Here is a 25,365-nt window from a genome sequence, read left to right as displayed (position 1 = left end):
ATATCAGTAAATTTGACCATTACAGTTTTATTTGAATTGGTAGAACAAGCAGTGTAGGTTTGCATGCACCACAACCAGTTCCCAAAATATTTGTTCTATAGTTTTCTTAATTTAATAAGAACATTGATTTTTCCATGACAACATCCTTTTGGCAAAAACAAGTAATTTTACCTTTCATGTTGGGCTCTTAAGTTTACTACAGCATTTATAGCATTTTTGACAGAATAAACTTCCAAAAGCTTTACTTTGATTCCATTTACAGGGCTGACAGAACAAATGTGCAAAAGCTTTGAGTGAGAAAAGTCAAACTATTATTGGAATTAATTGATTTTCTATTTGAAAAATCAGCATTGTTTAGGTCCTTTTTCTGCTAATGGAGCCAATACGTTAACAGATATTGCCTCATTTTTCAGATATGCAAAAGAAAACTTGGAATAAAAAATGAACGAAGTTAATTTAAAGCAGTTATTTGATCTAAATGAGATCACATTTCAGAGAAAGATGCAAACATCTTCTGCACCTGTGTATATTTCACTGTCATCTTGAGGCACAGGCTTCTTTAAAAAACTCCTAACTTTCTAAACAGATGCTGACCCATTTTCAGCAGATTTTCGCACGTCTTCTGCTGTTGCGTGGTCAGTGACAGCACTACAACTCTCACGGGGGATGGTAAATGTTGATAAACATTTTGTGCATGTTAAGAACTGAGGCAGAAATTCAGTACTTCATCCTTCACTAAATATACGCTTTCATTTTTAAGGATTTATTGCTGCTGAGTTTATAACAAAATAAAAAGAGAACTGCCAAATAATAAAATAAATAGGTTTTAGATTTACACTACACAATAAATGACAAAGCTCCTGTGGCGAGTGTTCTGACCACTCTCTTTCATGATCCATAGCAGGACTGTTTTGTCTCTCACTCCTGCACATAGCTCACCTACAACCAACCTCTAACCTCCCATGTGTTCCTCTGAGTCCATCCACTGACAGCCCCATCCACCGAGGCTTCACACAGGCCACGGCACAGCTCGCTGATACATCAAGTTGCCAGCACACGAAACACTTAAACACTTATCTCACCACCACTGGAAAGGCAAAGGAGTTAGCTTTTCCCAACTGCCTTGTGAGATCACACTTCATTTTACCAGCACACACCCTGCATGCTGCTCTGAAAGGGAGAATATAGATGACGCTGCATCTCAAAAAAGTTGGAGAAAGAAAGACAAAGTCTTTCCGATTTAAATGCTTCACATATTAAAATGAAACCTCTGCTGACTACACTTGTGTGTTAAACGCCCCTAGCAAAACCACGGCAGAGGTCAGACGCACAATGTGGAGGCCTACAAACTTACTGTGTCTTGTTTTAATGAGACTATTAATGACACTACTTCACTAAAAATGAAAAATTTGGGACAAATCCTAAACAGGATGGGACACTGAGACAAAAGACATAAATTAGATCTGTCCTACACAACAGTTATGAAGAAAGTAGACAATGGTCAAGTAAACAATATGGCGTTTTAATATGGTCAAAGGCTCAACTTTAGACCAGAGGGGACATAAAATAGTACTTCTAAATTGGCTTTATTCATAAAATTATACAAGATGAGCAAAGAGAATAACACAATTGTACTGTTACTAAGAGAAAATTCAATATCTTATATATAGCTATTTATTAAATTTTGATTTCAGGTTAATTTTCCTGCTTAGATTTAAGGAATCATTACTGGCACCAACTGATAGCTAATGCTGTCCAGATACTATTTACACCACTTATACTCTCCTCAGATTGACTCTAAGTCATTGTGATATAGGAAAAATGAATTTAGGGGAATGCTATATAAAAATTTAGGAATTCATTATGTAAAAAAAGTCTCAAAATATGAGCATCATACTTTCACCTAAATACTCCAACAAGTAATAAGCGAGTAAATATTTGCTCAAACAATAGCTTTCTTCAAATAGTTAATGTCAGCACAAAATAATAAAAAAGGTCTTTTAAAGTACAGTCGTAAAATCAGCTTAGATATACTTTTAGTTGAAGGAATATAAACAAGTATACAGAATTCAGCACTTAGCATAGCAAAGAATAATATTGGTGCCATACAGTGGTCACTTTTAAAGAGCAAGATCCAGGCAAATGTGTTTGGTAAATGAAGGAAAGTTACACAGGATTCCTAACTTATGTCAGAGGCAAATCGAAGCAGGACTAGTGTGCCATCTCATCATTTCATCACTTCACGACTGAACTGGATTCTTTATGTGACTTGGAGGGAATCTCATGAATTGAACAGTATCCATATTTTTGTCAACCTGAAAAGTTTTCTGTAAGTTCTTCCTCTATATGTTATACTTACTTGAGGTTTTTAATGCCAAGAAAAATACCCAAGAAAGGGGTAGAGGTTTCACTCACAGAGCCTGAACCCTGTTTGCTAAGTCACATTGAAGGGGCTAGAGACGGGGATAGATTTCTCCAAAGTCTCGAATCACAGGGCGAGACAGAATCTGCTTTTAACTTCAGGGAGGATTCCCAAAACATCACTATGATTTAGAAAACTTGTCACTAAGAATCAGAAAGTCTAAAACATGATACAAAGAAAATACAAGTACTAAAGATACTCATGAAATACTTTCTTTGCTAACAGTGGAAAAGTAGAAGCCAGTCTCACAGAAAATGAGACAGTTAATTAAAAGGAAGGAATTATATCTACATGTGTCAATATTTTAAAAACACAGTATTACGTGAAAAAACTAAGTTGCAAAACTATACATAGAGTATCTACTTATTCAAAATTTCAAAGTCCACAGAACAATAACATACACTATATATGGATACATACTCATATAATAACAGTCTAAGACAAGAAAACTGCACCAGGCTGACCTGGGTTGTATAGGAATAGCCAAACACACCCACATCAACATCTGCCTCATGTCACCACACAAGTAATGGGCCACAGTCAGCCACATGTGGTGGTACAACTTTCCATCCGACTGCAGACTAACTCTCCTTCCACCACTTAACTCACAAATACAACCTTTCCAACACCCATTTCCACCAGCAAACCTCAGGTCTTTTTCAAGGTAAAGAGCTATACTCATTTTAGTATGTATGTATTTCTTAACCACTTAACGTGTAATATTGTGCTCCTGTTTTTATTAGGTTCTTTCTCTTTTTTGTTTTAATGTGTCACCAATGAAGTTTTTGAGTGCTGTGCCTCTAGATCCATTTTTCTAATAATCCCTGTAGTTTTTACTGTGCAATTTTGTAAAGCACAATGACTTTTTAGAACATATTTGTTGTATTACAAAGAACTGACTATATTATCATAATTCCTATTTTACAGATGAGGAAACTGAGTCTTGGATGGGTTATATAATTTGTCCAAAAGCATGGAGCTAGTAAGTGGCAAGACAGGATTTGATGACAGCATTAAAATGTGGAGAATACATAATATTAAAGTAGACAAGATGCTGATTTTTCAGGTACTGTATTTTTCAGTTCTAGAACTTACATTTGATTGTTTTTTACAGTCTCTATTTCTCTGCTGAGAGTTATCTTTTCCTTCATTGTGAGTATATTTTCCTTTATATCACCGACCAGTTATAAAAGCTGCTTCAAAATGTTTGCCTGCAAATTCCAATATCTGGGTCATCTCAGGGTTGATTTCTATTGTTTTTTTTTTTCTTGAAATTGATCATACTTTCCTCCTCTTCTTTTTTATTATGGTAAAATATACATAAAACTTACCAGTTTAACCATTTTTAAGTGTGCAGTTCAGTGGCATTAAGTATATTCAGTGTTGTGCAACCATCGCCACCATACATCTCCAGAAATATTTGTATCTTCACAAATCAAAACTCTATAGACATTAAACAATAACTCTCATCCTGGTTCTTGTTAGGTAGAGTAATCCTGAATTGTATCTTGGACATTATGAATGTTATATTGTAGAGACCCTGGACATTGTTATACTCTTTAAAAGAGTATTGATTTTTGTTTGTTTGTTTTAGCAGGCAATTAACTTGGCTGGGATCAAAGTGCAAACTCTGTCTCTTTGGCGCTCAAATTTGAGTTCAGCTCCATTATTCTTAGCTGTGCTGCTCTGAATCCATTATGTGCATGTCTGGGTCAGGGGTCAGCCAGAGACTTGGGCAGAGTTCTTCACAGATTTTGAGGCTCCTCCACTCTGGTTCTCTCATTTCTAGAATTCTTCCTAACTTTCCAATATCTGTGGTTTTCTTGAACTACGTTCTCTATTTTCTCAGGCCAGAAGGACTTTGGGTTTGCTTTTGGAGTTTTAGCCTCCATGCATAGTGCAAATTGTAGCCTGTCATCAGGATAAAAGCCAGAAAAGTGGGGAAATTTATTCTGTGCCCCTCCCGTCTTCCAACTGTCAATTCCTGGTTTTCTTTACTCTTCTGAGAATTCAGGTAGTTATTTATTGTATTTTTCCAGAGTTTATAGTTGTTCTCTATGGGAGAGTCAGTCCAGTAGGAGCAAACTTGACCGTACCAAAACAGACTGTTGATGAAGTTTTTCACTCTTTTTTATACCAGGTAAAAACATTTTAAGGTATTAAAGAAGTTTATTATTCAATTATTCCTCAAGCATACAAATGAACACAATGTGCTAAATCTTATAAAAATCAACACAGACATTTTCTATAACTAAATAATCAATAAACATTCTGGAAATGCTCACTGAAGTGTCTAGACCACAGGGAAGTCAGACCTACAAAAAAAATCAGGACTTCATGGCAAACCAGTCCCTGAACACTGGCTTAGTCTCCCTAGTTTAGTTTTAAAGACGGTAAAATAAATAAGTACAGAAGACAATTTTTTACATTTAGCTCAAAGGAATCATTGTCTCATATCCAATGGGGACGAACCACACAACTTAAAAATGCTGTCAAGTTAACGGTGCTAGAAATTTTTTTTTTTTTTTTTTTTTGGTGAGGTAGATTGTCCCTGAGCTAATATCTGTTGCCAATCTTCCTTTTTTCTTCCCACTTGAGGAAGATTCTCACTAAGTTAACATCTGTGCCAGTTTTCCCCTATTTTGTGTGTGGGACACTGCCACAGCATGGCTTGAGAAGTGGTGTGGAGCTCTGTACCCGGGGTCCAAACCAGCGAACCCTGGGGCGCTGAAACAGAGAACATGACCTTAACTATCATGTCACCAGGCCAGCCCCTAGAAATCATTCTTTCATGCTAATCTTCACTTATCAATTCTCTCAAACTCCTTTTCTTGAGAAATGAGAAACTGGAGAACAGAGCACAGCTCAACAGGACACCTTCATTTATCTGTTTTTATATTTAATCATTTAAAAACTAGTTAGTAAAAATATATGTGAAAATTTGGTATATTTTCTAAATATCACTGTTTTCACCAGCTGATGGCAGAGTCTATTGTGGTTATCTAGAAATATCATTCTAAAATGTAAAATAGAATACTTCAGAAGCTGAGTTCCAAAACTTCAATTAATGCTACCATTCAAGAAAAAAATATCTACACGCAAACTATGTTGTCTTCAAATACACCAGATAAAAAGACATGGACTACATTCTACAATTTCTGAACAGAGTACAACACTCCATTACTGGGTACTGACAGCTACAAAGAGGAGGGCCAAAGTAGAGCCTTCACTTAGCTTTGTAAGACGTAACTCTTTCAGTCTTGATTAACATTAATTTTGCATTACTTTTCTTTTTAATAATCTATAAGATAGAGTTACAGTGGCCAAACCAGACAGGAAGTCATAACAATCATAATATTCTAGGTGTTATACTGACTTCCGTAATAACACATGGATTTAGTGAACACAGGGAGTGTGAGGCTATAACAGTTTTTATCAAAAAATAAACTCAACAGCACACAGGTTCCCTTTCTTTCACTGAGTTTTTACAAAATAACTCATCACGTTAAGAAATCTATGACACTTGAAAATGATTAACTGATTCCGTTCAAAGACTGACTTAAAATGTAAAGATAAAATCTAAATATAGAAATACGCTCAAGATATTCACAATTATTTGGTACATTTTGTACACCAATCAGCAAAAGTTACAACAATACAACTCATGTCACAATTAGGGATGAAGACAATCCCCAACCATACAGAAGTGAATCTGAGGAGTCAGCCTGAAGATTGTGAATGGCCAATATCAGCTCACTAGAGAATGAGTGTCCTATGGGTAGGCAGAGAAGGCAGAAAGAAAGACACAGAGAGAGACATACAGTAAACACAAAAAGAGAGAGAAGAACACTGATGGGAGAGGAAAGAGAGAATGACAGACACCCACATCAGACTCTGGTGGTGGTGTGTGTGTGAGAGACAGACAGAGAGAGAGGAGGGGTGAAGGATGTTAGAAAGATACTAGGCAGAGAGAATTTTGGGGAGGAGGGAGACAAAAACAGAGACAGAGAGAGGGAAACAGAGAAAAAACATCCACAGAGGCAAAGTGAGCGTCAGAGAGAAAGGAAAAATTAGAGAGACAGACACAGGACACAGACCACAAAGCCTACTAAGAGGCCCGGCTGCAAATGAGCAAGAAGCTTCGCCAGTCTCACTGATCAGGGTGAGTGCTCCACTCGTGGAGAAGAGCAATTCAGATCCAGGAAGAAGGATGGGCAAGCCCATATTTTATACATGGAGGTGATTCTACATACCTCACACACAGAGGTGATTCCTCTTACCAACGGTTCCTCGAAGAGTCAACTGACTTAAAAAACGAATATTCTAAACTGCAATCTGGTAAATTACACCACTGCTAAAAAATATTTAACTGTTTCCCTTCACCTGGAGAACAAGGTCCATAGCACCTGCCACTCCAGGTCCTGGCCTTGCCTACCTTTGCAGACTCAGCTTTCAATTTCTTGAAGGCACCGAGCTGTTTCATGACTGACCGTCTGCTCTCCTCTTTCCTTATTCTATATAGCATTCCACTCCTTCCAAGCCCTTAGTCAAGAGTCTTATCCTTTATGAAACTTTCTCTGATCTCTCACCTTCTTCTACTTCAGACTTTCAATAATTCTTTCCTCCGGAGTTCCACTATATCTCAGTACTTCTATTACAGCACTTAACATATACTATTTCATTTTTTATCTGTTTTTCTCCCCTGCCAGACTAGAATGGCATCTCCTTGCACCCCTAATGCATGAAGAGGCCACAGCTGCTTGACCAGAGCAAAGAGGAAAGCAGAGATCACAGAGGTAGACTGAAGATTAGTCTCTTACCTGTTTGGAGTTGGTTAAATACAACTTTGCTCCCAGATTTAAAATCTGCAGTTTGACCAGGTCATCTTCACTAGTGAAGCTTTTAGCCATCTTCCTCAAAACATCAGGGGCAATTTTAGGAACTCGTTCACAGTTCTCTCCAATTAGCCAAAGAATACTTGCTCTAGCCACAGGAACCTATATTAAAAGCAGATTACATAGTTACCAATAAGACAATCACACTCTTCTTAATATTAACACAGAAAAGCCTTTAAATTTATAAAGGTTTTACATCTATTAATTCATTTAATGTATATCCAGGAAGTCCTCTTATATTTACAGATTTTCTTCAGTTATCAAAAAATAAACACACAAAAAATCTCATCAAAACTGACTTCAGAGATAATACCTTAGAACAGCTTCATAAAGGTAGATCTGCAAAGGTAGATCAGAGATCTGAAATCTGCGGGCCAAATCTGGCTGGCCACACACATTTGTTTGTGTATTAATTACTCCTGCTGCTTTTACGCTGTAACAGCAGAGATGAGTAGTTACAACAAAGACCACAAGGCTGAAAATATTTACTATCAAGCAATTTACAGAAGTTTGCCGAGCCCTGCTCTAGGGCACTGGTTCACAAACCTCGATGTCCATAAAAATCATCTAGGGTTCTTATTAAAACTGTAGGGTTTTGGTATCAGCTCCAAGACAGTAGCTCTGTGGTGGGGCCCAGGAATCCAGGCTATAGGAAGCATCACAGTTGATTCCTGAGACAGGTGGTCTGTAAACCACGTTTTGAGAATCCATGGATAATAAAGAAAAAGGAATAGATTCATTCAAGGTTATGATTCCAAATCAAAACTGTCCTCTATGTATTTGCATCTACAGTGTTGGAAACATATAAAACTGACAAGACCATCAGGACTTGCTTATTAACATCATGCATCTTAGTCTATTATTTGGCCATCAACAAAAGAAATAAAGATAAGTTAGATCTGTCCAATACTGCATTTGTCATTATATACTTTTTTTAAAAAGTACATTTCAATATAATTTGTTTCTTAAAAATAACTGCTTTGCTACAAATTGGAAACCTTCCATCAACACCATTAACACCAACATTTTAGAGTATGCAAATTAGCTGTATTACTATTGGTTTATCTGTATCCTCCCCTATTCCAAAAGGAATTTGAAGAGGTATGTAAATTAGCGTCTGTGGACATTTTCACCTAGTATAGAAAATTTTCTTTTCATAATAAATGAAAAAGCCAATGACTATCATTAAGAGGTAGCACCACAAGAAGAGACAATATTCTTTTTATGAAATTCTTTTCCAATTCCTCAAATAAAGTCCTAATATTTTCATTATAGTTTCACAGCTGTACATAGTATCACTGTTAAAGAAGAAAGTGACAATAGGACTTTTGCACAGCTAAAAGTTTATCACAAAACCCACCATCTCAAATTCCTTCAAAACACCCATTTTATGAAATAATATAAAATTATTAAGATACTCCTAAGTTGGAGCTTTCACCAGAATCAGGTCATCAAAAAAGCTTTAAAATTAAAGTATATATTTTCAAATATCATGATAACAGCATCATCTTTAAATTAATATTACAATGAGTTTAGTAAGAGAGAAGAAATCAGTATACTTATGCAATTAGTACTAAACGCTATTACACATCTATTCATGCAGTATGCTAAAACTGATATCCTGGAGCTGGCCCGGTGGCGCAGCGGTTAAGTTCGCACATTCCCGCCTCTTGGGCCCGGGGTTCACCGGTTCAAATCCCGGGTGTGGACATGGCACCACTTGGCACACCATGCTGTGGTAGGCTTCCCACATACAAAGTAGAGGAAGGTGGGCACAGATGTTAGCTCAGGGCCAGGCTTCCTCAGCAAAAAAGAGGAGGACTGGCAGTAGTTAGCTCAGGGCTAATCTTCCTCAAAAAAACAAACAGAAAAACCTTGATATCCTTACTATATACTGATTTCTGGAAAGAAAGAGGTTATACCTAATGTTCCAAAGGTTACAGTGCATTAAGACCTTACTCCCAATCTATTATTTTAAATTGGGCTAAAGCACAATAATTGAGTGGTACATTAAATTTTCCAGTATGAAGCAATTCAAGTTGCCTGCCGTAACGAAAGATACCTCTAAATAAGAATATATGGGCAACTTCAGATTCCAGTTATGCTAGATTTATTTTTCTTAAATACTTTATTATATATTGCTAGTATAAAAATTAGAATTCTATGACATACTACAATATATTACCTCACTTTAAGTAATTTTCTTCCAGTAACACACTTATAATTCTTTTTTGCAATTAAAAAGACAATCCCAAAAAGTTTAAGTTCCTATTCATTAATATACCCAAAGAGTTTAAAATAACAGTATTTAAACACTCTAAACATTCATAACGCATATGTTTAAAATATAACTCTTTGAAAAAGATTAAAAATCAATACATTCTAATGCTCACAGTGAAAATCTCAAGGTGGTGGGTGTGTTGGATAACATTCAGAAGTTCTAGAACTGAGGTAATAAAATTTCCAAGTAAAATATTTAAAAAACTTAGAAAACCTCTCCATAACAAGAAATAGTATCAATCTAAATATATTTATACCAAACTTTTGGTGATGGTACTTTATTAAAAAGCTTAGGAAACTGACAAACCTAATGTTTTCATGCATTTGGCTGGAATATGTATCATAAGATCTTCAGATTCTAGCCCACCCTTTCTCTCCCAATTAAATTATAGAACTCTCATTTGTATATCACTGATACTATGCATCCACGGCCACTACTTTCAAAGATTTGAAGCAACTGAAAAAAGAGCAAGTAAGAAAATTAGTCACTTTTTGTGCTCCATGGTCTTTTCAACTACAGAATAAATAGGAACAGTGAACAATAGAACAAGCCAACCTAATAATACACATGTGGGCATATGATATAATACTTTCATTATGAACCTCTGCTTTTCACTATTTTCAAAGATAATCTGGATTGTAAATGACTTTGCCTGATTCTTTATTCTAAGTGCCCTGAGTGAGTGGTTAAGTGCACTTTTTAAACCTTCTACCCAGAAGGCAGTTTCCACTGCCATTTTAACCCATTAACTTGCCTGCAAAAACAAATGATTCCTAGCTGACCACAGCAGTTATAGAAAGACATCTAGAAAGATTTTACAGATCACTCTGTAAGCAGTTCAATTTAAAAGCTATTGTGTTTTAACACCAGCCCACTGCACAAGAGTGTAAAGTAAATCCTACAAAAACATCAATTTTATTTATTTAAATTTGTCAAAGGCAAAATCAGCAGACATCTAAACAAACTGCATGCAAAGAGCAAATCAGATCCAATATTCTGTATCTGAACTCAGTATGCATTAAAACTGAAGTCTGAATGAAGCTGGGGCAGCAGGGCACATGGCAGGCGATCAGCGTGGCACCCAGGCAAGGAGCACATAAAGTGCTATTTCAGTATTACTCAGTGGTCTTTACAGAAGAACATCTTTCAATTGTTCTTTATAATATGAAATTCTCATATATCCCATTAGACATTATGTAAAATGCCGACAAGAACAATCCTCAAGTAGTAAGCATTTTATTCTGGAAGAACTTTGCTCCAAAAGCAGTATTTACTACAAATGAAGGATACTCCAAAGGATAAAATATTCACAATCAGAACATACAAGTTGACTGCATTATCAAGGTCTATTCAATTTGAATGAATTTAACAAGTAGAATGAATTTAAATTTTAGTTTTCATATTTTCAACTACACTACTTACTAAATAACAAATGGCATCAAAGTCTTGAAAACAATAAAAATCTATGTTCTCTTTTTAAAAAAAAATATATAGCTAACATCTATTGAGCTCTTAGCATGTGGCTGGCACTGTTTTTCAGTAGTTTACCCATTTTCTCAGTCAATTATCACAAAAGCCCTAGAAACCATTATCCCTACTTGATATATGAGGAAACTGGGACACAAACAGGTTCAGAAACTTGCCCAACACCTCACAGCCTCTTAGTGGTGGACCAGGACTGGAACTCCAGGTCTGAACCCAGAGTTCAGCATAGCCACTGGGCAAAGAGAAATGAGTGCACCATAACACCGGGAAAAATACCAGCCAGCAAGGCAATAAGACTGGTTCTGGTCCCTGACTGATCATGTATATCATGGAGACAATAACTTTACCTCAATGGGCCTCATTTACTCATTAATCAAATGAAAGATTACTCCTTTGCCAGGTTCTTCTGCCACACTGTGCAATGGCTCCCTCACGGTCTCCTGCAGCTTCCCCAAGGGCCAGCCTTTCCAGGCAGGATCCTCTTGCCTATTTCCGCATGCCTGCATGTGGGGCATTTTCCTACCTCCTTTCGCCTCTTGTTTTATGGATAAGTTGGCCAGAGCGGGAAGAAGTCTGGCCATCACTTTTGTTGCCTCTCCTCCTGGAGTGTATTTGAGCCGAGGATTCTGCCCTGATAAAGTGGCTTAGGTACTAAGGGAAAACATGCTCAATTTTGTCCTCTTGTCCTCTGACACGGGTCAGATCGGCTCTTGCTAAAATCAGAGTGATTTAAGATACCACCCCTGGATTTAGGTTGAAACGGGTAGAGATTCAGGAAGAAAGAGGTCTCATTTGAGGTCTCAGGCTAAGCCTCCCATTTTAGAATCCCTTGCCCACATTTAGAGTCAGCACATGCTTGGTCAGATTAAGAAAGCCCTGCTTTCTTTTCCACGTGGCTACGGTTCTTATGAGAATAGCTCTCTCGACTGTTTGGAGCAGAGATTCTGCGGATTCAATCACTCCTCGTTGCTGTTTGAAGCTGTTTTTGGCTACACTCCTCCCTCACCACCTTCTTCTGGAGCAGTTCATGCCTCCACTCCCTGACCATTTTCCCAGTTCTGCATCACAAGCTGTCTTGCTTCTTTCTTCCTTGCCCTGCCTGAAGCACCTCAGCTCCCTCAGATGTAAGTAAACAGTAACAGCTCATTGTTACCTTTGCAGGTTCCCAAAGGTCAAATTTGTGCTATAGAATTGCACATAGTTTTCTTGTAATCATTTTAATTTCTCCTATATCACATTCCCAATTTGTCTACTTTTGTTTTCTCTCTTTAGCTCATCAGAATCAAGATTGTCTTTCCAAAGGACCAGATTTAAGATGTATGTATCAATTTCAACTATCTTTTTTTTTGGCATTCTGTTTTACAAAGTCAACTTTCATCTCTCTTAGGTTTTTATAGTTTGTTTCATTGTTCTTCTTCAAATTTCTTAGGACAAATTTCAAACTCTTTTATTCCTGGTCTCTACTTTAAAAATGGTGGCAATTATAGCTTGAGCCATGACCCATACATTTTAGAATAATAAACCATTTTCTTTTTCTATGTTTTATGAAAAGCTTACATTTTTTTCTTTAAACTTTTTCTTTGATCTAAACGTGTATTTCTTATTTCACAATTGGTCTCCTATCCTTTTAAATTATTTAATTCTAAATTTTATTATTTAAGGTTAAAAAACATAAAATCGTTTTTTCTTTATATCCAAGTATATTCTTGATTTTTTGTAAATGTTCTATGGATAGGCACACAAAAGTGGGTATTATCTGTTCCAGAAATATAAAGTTTTCATTATATTTACTAAGTAGAGTATTTACTCTATTATTTCATTTCTCTATGTCCTTACTTAGTTCTACATCCTACTTAAAATCTACGAGGTGTATCTAATATGAGAGAAGCACAGTAAAGTCACCCACCAAAATGCATTTTATCAGTTTCTCCTTGCAGCTCCAATAGATTTTTCCTTTGCAGATTTATTTGGTTGGCATTATGCTTAATGCATTTGGGTTTATGCTTCTTAGTTTCTTTGTAAACTGATCTTTTTTTTTTTTGTAGGATTGGCCCTGAGCTAACATCTGTTGCCAGTCTTCCTCTTTTTTTTCCTCCCCAAAGCCCCAGTACATAGTTGTCTATCCTAGTTGCAGGTCCTTCTAGTTCTTCTCTGTGGGACGCCACCACAGCATGGCTTGATGAGCAGTGTGTAGGTCCACGCCCAGGATGGGAACTGGCAAACCCCGGGAATGCACAAACTTAACCGCTCTGTCCACAGGGTGCCCCTCTAACCTGATCTTTTTTTAATTTTATAATGTTCCCTTTTATCTTGTTAAATGCTTTTAAATTAACTTTAAATCTCACTTTCCCTGTCACATTCACTTAATATCTCTTTCCTTACCTTCTTATTTTCAAGCTTTTTCATTTTGATTAAGGTGTTTTAATTATGAAAGGCCTGTAGCTAGCTTTTGTTTTTCACTCTAATTTGAAAGTCCTTTTTTTTTTTAGGAAGATTAGCCCTCAGCTAACATCTGCCACCAATCCTCCTCTTTTTTGCTGAGGAAGACTGGCCCTGAGCTAACACCCATGCCCATCTTTTATATGTGGGACACCTACCTACCACAGCATGGCTTGATAAGCAGCGTGTAGGTCCACACCCAGGATCTGAACCGGTGAACCCCCAGGCCACCAAAGAGGAACGTGCAAACTTAACTGCTGCGCCACCAGGCCAGGCCCTGAAAGTCTGTCTTTTAATGAGAGAATTTAGTCTATTCATATTTAGGGTAGGATATATTTGATTTTTACTCTTCTATCCTACTTTATTATTTTTTTAAATTTATTACTTATTTTACATTTCTATTCCCTTTTTTCCCTTTGTGAATTTGGAATTCCCACCACACTTTTGTATTCCACTAATGGTTATCTTCTGACAAAAACAAAAACACAAAAAAACAAAAAACAAACTTTGCTATATAGATCTATAAGAATCCACTTGGCTAATATTCCAACAACTGTCATTTAGAAAGTTGATGCAATCAAAAATGTCCACTAGCCCCAGACTGGGATACAGTCAAATACAACAAATTTTTCTTCCAAGAAAGTCTGAGGTTTGCCTGATATGGATCTCATACACTGTCATAAGTTTTGTGTATAAGCAGCACATTCACCAAAAAGCCCTAACACTTCTTGTAACCATCTCTCCCTTTCTAAAAAAACCAGAACAAGTTTACTAACACAAGTTTTAACTAAATTCTGCACAAGACATTTGGGAATACAGAATTCATCATTCCTATTTCCTTCTCATAATCAGACACACATTTCTCCACTATTACCTAGAAACAAGATATTAACTATTTCCCCCACCAAAACCCACTGTTTTCACCCCAAGATAATCTATTTTTACCTACTTTTTTAAACACAAGACAAGAACATTAAAATAATTTCACCTCCCTTCACTCTCTTCCTCCCACAAGGTCTTCCAAACACTGTGATTCTGCCCCAATCCCATCCTACCTCTAGGTTTTCTAAGATTGCTCCAGATTATTAGAAGTTCCCTCATATTATGCCCTTCTTTTCCAACAGTTCACACTGAGCAGTTTTTGAAGACATTCCTAGTCTATCCCTACACATTCAATTATGTCTGTAAATACGCACATATCCTCATGTCCGTATCTCTATTCACGGTCTTCCCCTATCTAGAGTTCCCTGCTTTGGTTTATTAGTTACTGGATAGAAAACTGGTTCTTACTGGCGAACACACCACTTCCCTAGTAGGTATCTAAACATGTGTAGGAGTATTTGTGGTTGTTACAATGACTACAGATACTACTGAAATTTGATGCTTGGTACACAGAGATGCTGGATGTCCATCTCAGGACTTGAGGAAGGTTCACCTTCTCATCTCCCATTAATACATCACTGACAAACAACATCAAACATCTGTTCCACATTTGGGCAAACATGGACCATGTCAATCTAATGCCCAATGTGTCAAAGATTTTGGGGAAGCAAAGGGAAACAACAATAATAAAATCCTAGCCAGGTCAGTGAGCAGGCAAGTGAACTGAATACAAAAAAGAGACTAGAAATGGAAGAGAGATATAGCATGGTATACTGGTTAGGAAAGCAGACCTACTAGCTATGCGACCTAAGGCAAGTTACTTAACTGCTTTGTGCCTCAGTATTCTCTTATGTAAAATGTGAATACTAATAGTACCTGCTTTGCAGAGTTGTTACTAAAATTAATTATTTGTATTTTTAAGGTGCTTAGAATAGTGCCTGGCATATGATTAGCACTACAGGAGTTATGTTAAATAAATAAGTAAAATATAAAAGGGACCACAAGAACACTTACTAAATTTAAACCTTATCATCAAGTTTGTTTCCCTCAAAAACATTAAATATAGCCACGATCATACTAACAGTTTACACTAAGTGCTGTTCTAAGTGTTTCACACACACGGACTCATTTACTCCTCACACAGATCTGTGAGGTTATTAGTGTTACTGTTCCCTTTTTACAGACGAGAAAACAGGAGCATAGAGAAGTAACTTGCTTAAGTTCACAAAGCTGGTAAAAAGGTAGAGACTAAACTTGAACCTGACTCATCTGTTTTCAAATCCACTCTCTTAACCCCTACATCTCTAACACACGAACTTTATGAGCAGTTCTGACTTTACTAATTAACAATAAGAGTAGAAATAAGACAAAGGAACTCTCTGGTGAGAGACGTGGTGAAAGCTCAGACGTTAAGTGACTCCTGTGAGTCTTAGCTTTATCCTTAGCTTTAAGATAAGTGTCTAATTGGCCTGTAAGCTTTAATAACACTCTGAGGGAAAGAAAATTTTGCCAGCAGAGATATTAGAAATTGGTCCTGACTGGTAGGCTCCAAAACCTTGCCATCCATTACCTTTAACTACACAAATGTGATCCTCAGAACAGACTCAGAGTACAGATTACCCATCTTCAAAGAAGGAAGTAATACACTCCCCCTAAACTACAACCCTACCAGTTACAGCACATTAGTTGTCAAACTTGAACTAATATTCAAGGGATAGGCATGGTAACAGGCAAACACAGTGGAGAAGAGTTTGAAGAAAAACCAGAGAGCAGCCATGGAGAGAGAATGTTTCAAAAGAGAAGAAGTGGTCAGTGAAGTCAAATGCTAAGAAAGATCAGGAAAGATGAACAGCAAATTATTCACTGAATTTAAGAAGGAGTTAGGGACCTTGGAAAAGGGAGAATTAGTGGAGTGGGAGGGAGCCAAATCGGACTGTGATGGGTTGAGGAGTGAGTCTGAGGTAAGGAAATAAAATTCTTTTCAGAAAATTCTTTCAAAAACTTTACCTCTAAAAGGAAGAAGAGAATAAAATAGGACTTAAATACTTAGAACAGCTAACACTGACACAGCCCTACTATATGCCAGGCGATGTTCTAAGAGCTTTACACATATTAACTAACGCAATATTTACAACAGTATGGGTTCCTCTCCTATCACCATTTCACAAGATAGGAAAGGTCAAGTACAGAGATTTTAATATAAGGACACGGAGCTGGTAAGAGGCGGAGCTGAGATTAATATTTATTTTTTAATTTAATTTTTAAACACAATTTTAGATTTATAGAAAAGGTGCAAGAAGAGTAAAAAGAATTTCTGAATACCATTCGCCCAGATTCCCCGAAAGTTAACGTTTTGTTACATTTGCTTTATTTAGCTTTCTCTCTACATATACAAACACGTTGTGGTTTCTGAATTGATAAAAGTTATAGACACACCCTTATACCCTGAAATACTTCAGTACAAACTTCCTAATAAAGGGATGCTCTTACATAGCCACAGTAAAATTATTTAAAAATCAGGAAATTAAACACTGAACGAATACTTTATCTAACCTACAGATTTTACTGAGATTTTGCCAATTATCCCAATTATAAAATCCTCTATAGCAAAAGAAAATCCAAAATTATGTGTTGCATGGAGTTGCCATACCCTTTTAATCCCTTTTAATCTGAAAAAGTTCCTGAGTTTTTCTTTCTGTTTCATGATATTGGCATTTTTAAAGAGCACAAGCCAGTTATTTTGTAGAATACCTTCATTTGGTTTTGTCTCATGTTTCCTCCTGATTAGATTGAAGTCATTCACTGTGGGCAAGAATTCAACAGACAGAGTTCTATTCAGTGTATCATGGCAGAAGGTACATGATTCCATCACCGGCAAACAAATGCCATCATAGGGATTTGGTTTAGGTAGCATCTGCCAGATTTCTCCATTGTAAAGTCAAAAGTCATTAATTTACTCTTTGTAATTGAGTATCTTATGAGCATATACTTTGAGACTGTGCAAATAACCTGTTACTTTTCAGTAAGGGGGGTCAAATTTTCACCCCCTCTACCTTTTAGCATTTGTTAATGATTCTTGCTTGAATCAGTTCTCGTTGTGATGGCTGGCAAATGGTGATATTCTAATTCCATCATTCCTTGTACCTTAGTTGCTTTTGCAATGTAAGGAGGAGCCTCTCTTTCTCCCCTACTCAGTCATTCATTCATTCCAGTGTGGATCAGAGAGTCATACCCTATTCAACAGGATATAATCGTTTTACTGTCATTTATTTTGTTGCTCAAATTGGTCAGTGGGAGCCCCTTCAAGCTGCCTCTTGTGTCTCTATCATTCTCTGAGCACTTCCTTGCTTTTTTGGCCAAAAAAGAACAAGATCATCTTGTTCTTTCCTTGCCCTAGCTCTGAAATAGCCATTTCTTTAAGGAGCCCTGGTTCCTTTGAGTGATGAATGGAATTTAAAAACGAAGGTCTGCCACAAAAAGGAATGCAGTACTACATTCTACAACATGCACGAACCCTGAAAACAGGCTAAGTGAAAGAAGCCAGACGCAAAGGGACACTTATTCTGTGATGCCATTTATATGAAATGACCAGAATAAACAAGTCCATAGAGACAGAAAGTAGATTAGCGGTTGTCAGGGGCTGGAGTAAGGGGAGGGTCAGGAGTTTGAGGTATAGGATTCTTTTTCAGGGATGATGAAAATGTTCTGGAATTACACGGTGGTGATGGCTGTATGACCTTAAAAACTACCAAAAACCATTGAATTATATACTTTAAAAGGGTGAATTTTATGTTATGAAATTATATTTCATTTAAAATGAAACAAGATCTGGGCACCAGGTGAACTCTTTGGTCCGGGGTATCTTGCACGCAGGCCCTCTCAAAAGATAGTGTTGGGACAAAGATGTTTGTATACTCATATATGCATTCATAGGTGTACATGTGATCATGTGTAGACACACATGCCCATCTAGACATCTCTGTATACAAACCCATGATGTTCACACTGACATCTCCACAGCTAATCCAGCACTGCAGAGTTTATTGTATCCCACTCCTTTTTCAGATTTACAATTCCCTTCCACAGCAGTGTGTGACCTTAGAACCAGGATTTGAATCCAGACTGTTGAGGAGTCTTAACCACTATACTTTAGGATGTCCGTTTGTTTTAACAAAACTATAATTTACTGAGCAAAATTCAGCAAAGATCTCTCAGTTGGTACTCACAGTGATGCTGTCCAAGAGTTTGGCCATATGTTTAATAATTTCACCATGTTGCGCAGGTTGCATCTGCAGTAATTTCTTAATAACAACCACACTTTCAGCAACAACAATTTCTGAAAAAAAAAAATTACTCATTTAATATATGTAATTCAATTCAAATGCATTATCCTTGGTAAAATATAAATTTAAATTAGCAAAACATTCTACATGCCTTAAATAACTGGGTGAAAACTATAACATGAGTGTACTTCCAAGTTTTTGGGGTGAACATCTGCCTTAGGTAGAAGAGTACACTTTAATTTCTAACCTCTGTTGCTGTCTCCTAGCTTCTGATATCCCTTTTAATCTCTGCTTCTTGAAGTCAAAAAAGCAAAGCAAGGTTAGGCTATGCAATCACCATAACGTTCAAGTGTCTCTGGCTTTTAACCATAGTTCTCAAATACTGTTCTTTGATTCCTACCAATTATATAGTGGTAATCAAACACCTATAATCTAAATTAACATTTTTCCAATTCTAAAGAAAATAGGAATTGCTTAAATGATATGTCCATAAAAGTGAGTAGAAAGGATCAGTAGTGATAGGAAAGGTGTTCCTATAGAAATAGCATGGACTTCAGGGCCAGAAAGAGTGGGACTGTGGCTGGACTGTCTCCATTTGTCCCCAGAAGCCACTGTCTGCCTTTCTTGGCCTGTCTCTGTGCCGTTGGAGGCTGACCTCTGTGGACTGCATCAACCAGACTCCCTTGCCCCTGACCTCCAGCTGTGTTAGCCAACAGGAAGCACCAGCAGGAGTTCAGGGGGCGGGAGGAAAGAATATTATTATCCCGGATCTCTCTCCTGCCAGGCCTCTCTGGCAGTGCCTGCCTTCCTCCACTAAAGGTTTCAGTTCCTGTGAGTGGCTCTCTCCTGCAGGGTCTGGTCACTGCTCCCACTCCTCACACCCCACTTCCCTTCAATTCTAGGGATGGTAAAGGCTTCCCACCATTGCAAGCCTGTCAGCCTCAGGATGCTACATCATACCTTGCTGGTTTCCCTTAATCTTGCCCATACCTTATAAATAGTTCCTTCATTAAATTCTCTTCAATCGTCCCTTTTTAAGTGTGTCATCTATTTCTTGCCAGGACTTAACTAACACAGTAAGCAGTACTGGGAGTGGCTCCAGGAAGTGATCCTCAAACTGGGATTCTGAAATTGAGTTATCACACTGAAGTGGCTAATCACTGATCCAGAGTTACATTTCTGGTGGCACCAGTAGAGAAATGGAACATAACAGGAGCATCAGGCCTTATGGAATGAATCTTATATAAACGATTCTTAATGCTACGGATGCCAAAGAAATAAAATATAACAAAAACTTAGACATTTAAATACAAATTTTATATAAAAATATAAATATAATTACACTATAAGCTGGAAATACCATGGTTTGTGTTCTGTTACTCTTTTTCTCTGAAATATATTTTCTTCTCTAGATCCCTTTAAGAATATAAGCAAAATTTTTTACCATTCTAATCATTATTAAATGTATGTATTTCAACCCGCATACCTCTTTCTCCTTAAGAATGATAAATTAATATTTACATAATGTTTTGTTTTATAAAATCATATATTTCTTTTTCTTCTCAAAATAACACATGGCAGCTATCTTATTATCATCATTTTAAAGACAAAGAAAGAGAGATGCACTGGAATTATATGATTTTGTCCAGACTTCAAACTCAGAACCAGAATGCACCATTTTATCTCTAATGTTCTATGTTACTATGAGCGGGTATTACTTTTATAAAGACCACTTCTTGGAGCTCTGAGGAAAACAAAGATAAATCAGAACAAGACCCTGCCCTCATCAAAGTTACACTCTTGTAGGAAACATTAAATGGTTATGTAAGTAACTACTATGAAAAGTAAAATACACTAAGTGTGGTTTTAAAGAATCCATAGTATAAAAATTTGTATTTTTAAAATTTATTATTCAAAACATAGCCTAAGTAAGAAAAAAAATGTTGCATAATTTTAATTACCTACCTGCAGAGACAGGATCAGCTATAACTGAAATCTATCTCTGGCATTATTTATCATTTGGTGCTGTGTTAGTTTCTTATTTTGTTATAGATTACCACAAACCTAGTGGCTTAAAATACAAACTTATCATCTTACAGTTCTGGAGTCAGAAGTCAACACAAGTCTTATGGGACTAAAATCAAGGTGTCAACAAGACTAAGCTCTCTATGGAGGTTCTGGGGGAAGATCCGTCCTTCACTTCTTCCAGCTTCTGGCAGCAGCCTGCAATCCTCGGCTTGAAGCCCCCTTCCAGCAATGGCAGCACTGCAACCTCCGCTTCTGACAGCTGACTTTCTTGGCCTCCCTCTTTCCCTTACAAGGACCCTTTTGATTACATTGGGTCCACCCAAATAATCCCCCCATCTCAAGAATCTTAATCATCTCGGCAAAGTCCCTTTTGCAGGTAACATATTCATGGATTCCAGGCATTAAGACCTGGACATATGTGAAGGGACCAGGGCCAGGAGGGGGGTACATTATCCTGCTCAGCCAGGTGCCTTCTCATTCCCTTCAGTACTTGCACCCTACTTTTCCTTTATGGTACCTCCTGGTTTTCAAAGATGACAACATTGTGGTGCTACTCCACCAAAAGCACAAAATGACTCTATGTTCTGGACCTTTCCTAGCTTGCTCTTTGTCCTGAACAGAAGTTAATGGTCCTCACTTTAAGAAGTCCAGCCTGCTTTTTTTAAATTTTAATTAATTTTGGTAAGAACGCTTAACATGAGATCGACCCTCTCAAATGTGTAAGTGTGCGATACAGTTTGGCTGACTGTAGAGATAATGTTGTACAATAAATGTCTAGAGCTTATTCACCTTGCTTGACTGAAACTACGCCCACTGACCGGTAACTCTCCACTTCCCTTTCCCCCGCCCCGTGCAACTATCACTCCACTCTGATTCTATGAATTTGACTACTGCAATACCTCATACAAGTGGAATCACTCTGTATTTGCTTAGCACAATGTCCTCAAGACTAGCACAGTCTATTATCCTCATTTCACAAATGAAGAATGTGAAGCACAGGGAGACGGGGGAATTTATTCCAGATGACTAACATTCCAACACGGGTAGTCTAGTTCCGCACGTAAGCAGAGAGCTGGCAATAGAGTAAGTGGCCAGTATCTGAGAAGACTATGATAGACTTGTTTTATAATACTGTCTCCCTCTGTTAGATTTTGAGCTCCGTAAAGGTAGGAACCTCTTACAGGCTGAACAAATATTCATCCACTCAACATTCACTAAACACCTCAACTGATTCATGTCCTCAATAAATGCTTATAGAATTACATAAAACTAAATAAAACAAAAAATAGTCCTCCTCTCCAATCCTTTTAGCTTAGAGATGATAAGGAGGTTATTCAGACAAGCAAGTTTTGCAAATATGTTACCTAAAGTAAATTACCTTAGGGAACTAAACTACCCTGAGCCAACTGAAATGCAGATTTCTCCTCAAGATCCTCAAGAAATTAGTTTATCAAATTAATCTTAGGTGGTGATATTGGACTACTTTAGAGCAAACTTCAAGCCTGCCTAGAAGAGTCTTCTCCATACCAAGATGGAAGAAGTCAACAACATTAAAAAACAAAAAAAAAGACAGGTCCAAGCAAAGTTTATTAAGTATATGTAAAAACAATGGAGTGTAAATGCTGTCGCTGAGGTTTTAAGATAGATTATCTGAAAAGATGATGAGGTATTCATACTAACACAAAATCAAAGCATCACAGATCCTTAGAGCCTCAAAAAATCTTACAGATTTTAAAGAAACTGAGGCCTCATTCATTGTATTTATTCCTAAAGGCAGATCCTGTAGTAGGAAGAGAAAGGGGCTCTGTTGTCAGCATTGGCCATTTTAAAGTTAAAAATAGTATTACTTCCTTTAATGTTACTGATTTAATATAAATATTCTCCTTATTTGTTTTACCACTCACTTTTATTGAGCCAGATTTCCAAATGACAAAAGTGTAGCCCATACGATAAACAGTTAAAGAATCAAGTATGGTGGGTTAATGATGACTATGCGGCCGGACTCTAGACAATACAATTTAAGTTTCTTAATATTCAAACCACAGAAAAAATGCATGGATATAAAGAAAGTTTTAATTTACCAAAAACAAAAGCTTAAACATTACCATATCATGGTTTAAAGTAATAAATCCCCCATCTTTAAGAGTGATTACAGATTACATTATTCTCCTGTTATCTAATTATTAAACAATCTATTCTTCCCTTAAAAGTGTTACAGGAGTAGAATAGTCATCTTTTAAATCAAATTCTATAAAAAAACATTTTTTGAGAAATTAATTAATGTAGTTACAAAGCTATAGCAGAAACAGCTGCTCTAAAATCCACAGCTTAAAAATTTCACATAAGAAAAAAGAGTCAAAATATAAAATCAAAGATTACATAAAATATAAAACTGAGAAACCTTGAACACATTTTGTTTTTGGAAGAAGTAATCAGTGTTCTAACTAATTCGTGGTGCTTTTTGTATGCAACTATATTTTACAACAACAATTACCCAGGTGAACCGTGGTTCTGGAAAAATTTTTTCAAGGAGTGTATCTTCTTTGTTCAAATAGAAAGTCATTATTAAAGGCAGAGAAAAATAAAACAAAATTTTAACTTACATTTTAAAATGTGACAAGAAACAGAGACAACAAAAGGATGTTATTGTTAAAAGCAGAAATAGATAAAATGGATAATATTTAGAATCCTATCTCCCCTAGTTACCTTCTACAGTCAAATTTTTTGAAAAGTATTTCCTTGATAATTTTTGTTGCCATTTATTTGGAGTGTTAACACTGTATGTAGAAAAAAGTTCTATCCATTGTCATATTTGGAGTTTATAGGTAAAAGTTTATAATTTTATGTTCACAATAAAAATCTCACTCTTATTGCGGGATAAATTTTGTTTCATTATTTTTTTTCATCAGAAGTACTTACAACAATGTTACAGTTTTCTAAAGAGATTCACATGTGGGAAAAGATAACTAGGGATAATAAAGTTATTGTAGTGAAAAGTTATTTTTCAAATAAAATATAAAGAATAATCAATTTTGTTACATTTCACCTATGCCATATATGCTTGTGTCTAGATATGACATAATTATATTTAGAATTCCACAAATAATTTCAATGATTTTACATAGGAAATTATGCTTTTCCTAAAAAGAATCTTATTTCAATCAAATATACAATTATAACAAAAGTCCTGTAAATAAATTATTTTAAAGGTGAAAATCGACTCATTTTTCTTTCTTTCTCCAAATAGTCTCATTTATTCTAAAGCCATGCCATACCATAGAAACAATTGACATTTCACCACAGAACAGTATGAAACCTAGATTACGTATTTCACTGGATAGTACCTAAGGAATTTTACAAAATGGTTAGATATTGTTTGGCTTAAAAACATGAAGCTATTCCAAATTGATGACTTTTAAATCTAGTCAATCTTAAATATAAAATGACTAGGTGAATTTCTGAAAAAAACAATGGAAGGTGTGCACTTAACATACTGTTTTGATCTAGGCACTTCTCCATATTAAAAGCCATTTGCCTGCTTTTAGCACCCTCTGCAGGTGAACCAGTATTATACATCACTTAAATGCCATTGAAAAACAGTAAAATGGAACCTCTGGAAAAGGTACAAGGAAGGGGGTTAAATTGTGAGGAAATAAAATAAACAAATTACACTTTCTCAGTTCTGTTTAGGCAAGACAAATACTGTTTGAAAGTTAATTATCTCATTTACTAAAACAACAACAAAAAACTGTGTGCGTGTATGTGTGCGCATGTGTGTACTGCAAAGATAAAACACTACTCATCGTGACCATGCTACTGACAGAAGGGAAAAACTAAAATGTAATGTTTAAAATGTTACAATTTACGGATCATATCAAGAATACCAAAATGATAAATTACTTGAAGATAAAGTGAAACTGTCAACTTACCATCCCTGTTGGACAGCAGACACACCAGGCCACTGAGGCACGTGTCAGTGACTTCCGAGATGTTGGTTGCACATCTGCCTATAGTCTGAATAGTAGCTGCAGCAAACTGTTTATCCTGGCTTTTCACATAGGTCTGAAAAATAGTATTTCAACCAGCTTATACACTGTATAAACTATCAAGTGAACAAGAAATCCCTATTATATTAAGCTTTATACATAATCTTCTCAACTACAGGCACAACAGGAGATCCAACTGATAACTTAGCTGAATTCAGTTTCGTTTTTTCACTCAAAGAACGTGCCCATAGAAGAGGCATGTTTTCAAGCCAGGTTCATTCCCCTGTGGCCACGGCGGCTTGTGACTCCAAAACAGAGAGTGTGGGCAGCCCCCCAAAGACAGCAGTCAGTGTAAGGGCACAGTTGAAGGAGATGATGAAACTCTTCCCTTTGAAAGTTTCAGTTCATTTAACCAGCAGCATCTGTGAATCTATGAAAAAACAGGTTGCTTTCTCAGGGATCCTAAATCTAAAAACTGGGAGAAGAGGAAGAAAAGGACCAATAAGCTACCGACAAACACTTTACTTTCCAAAAGGTATCTGAATGGTAGTAACAGTACAACAGTAGCTACAGTGAGCAGCACTTCAATAAAGGCTTTATAAATACTTGGTTTACAACAAAATAGAATATTACACTTCCAACACAGATTTTCTTTAAAACAATG

At 36.5% G+C, this 25,365-nt stretch overlaps 1 protein-coding gene across 5 annotated transcripts in view; it reads right to left on the bottom strand.

Moving 5' to 3' along the window:
• AP3B1 (adaptor related protein complex 3 subunit beta 1) overlaps positions 1 to 25,365 on the bottom strand; it is a 227,628-nt gene that overhangs the window by 98,207 nt on the left and 104,056 nt on the right. For all 5 annotated transcript variants that reach the window (XM_046666494.1, XM_046666495.1, XM_046666496.1 and 2 more), the window contains exons 13-15: positions 24,645 to 24,777; positions 18,631 to 18,740; positions 7,243 to 7,419 (exon numbers count right to left, since the gene is read on the bottom strand). In XM_046666494.1, coding sequence (XP_046522450.1) covers positions 7,243 to 7,419; positions 18,631 to 18,740; positions 24,645 to 24,777 — 420 coding nt within the window. The remainder of the gene's footprint in view (positions 1 to 7,242; positions 7,420 to 18,630; positions 18,741 to 24,644; positions 24,778 to 25,365) is intronic.

The sequence above is a fragment of the Equus quagga genome, chromosome 7 (assembly GCF_021613505.1).
Source record: "Equus quagga isolate Etosha38 chromosome 7, UCLA_HA_Equagga_1.0, whole genome shotgun sequence".
Classification (NCBI taxonomy): Eukaryota; Metazoa; Chordata; class Mammalia; order Perissodactyla; family Equidae; genus Equus; species Equus quagga.
The sequence above is the reverse complement of the archived record's forward strand: the minus strand, read 5'-3'. Positions and strand labels throughout refer to the sequence as shown.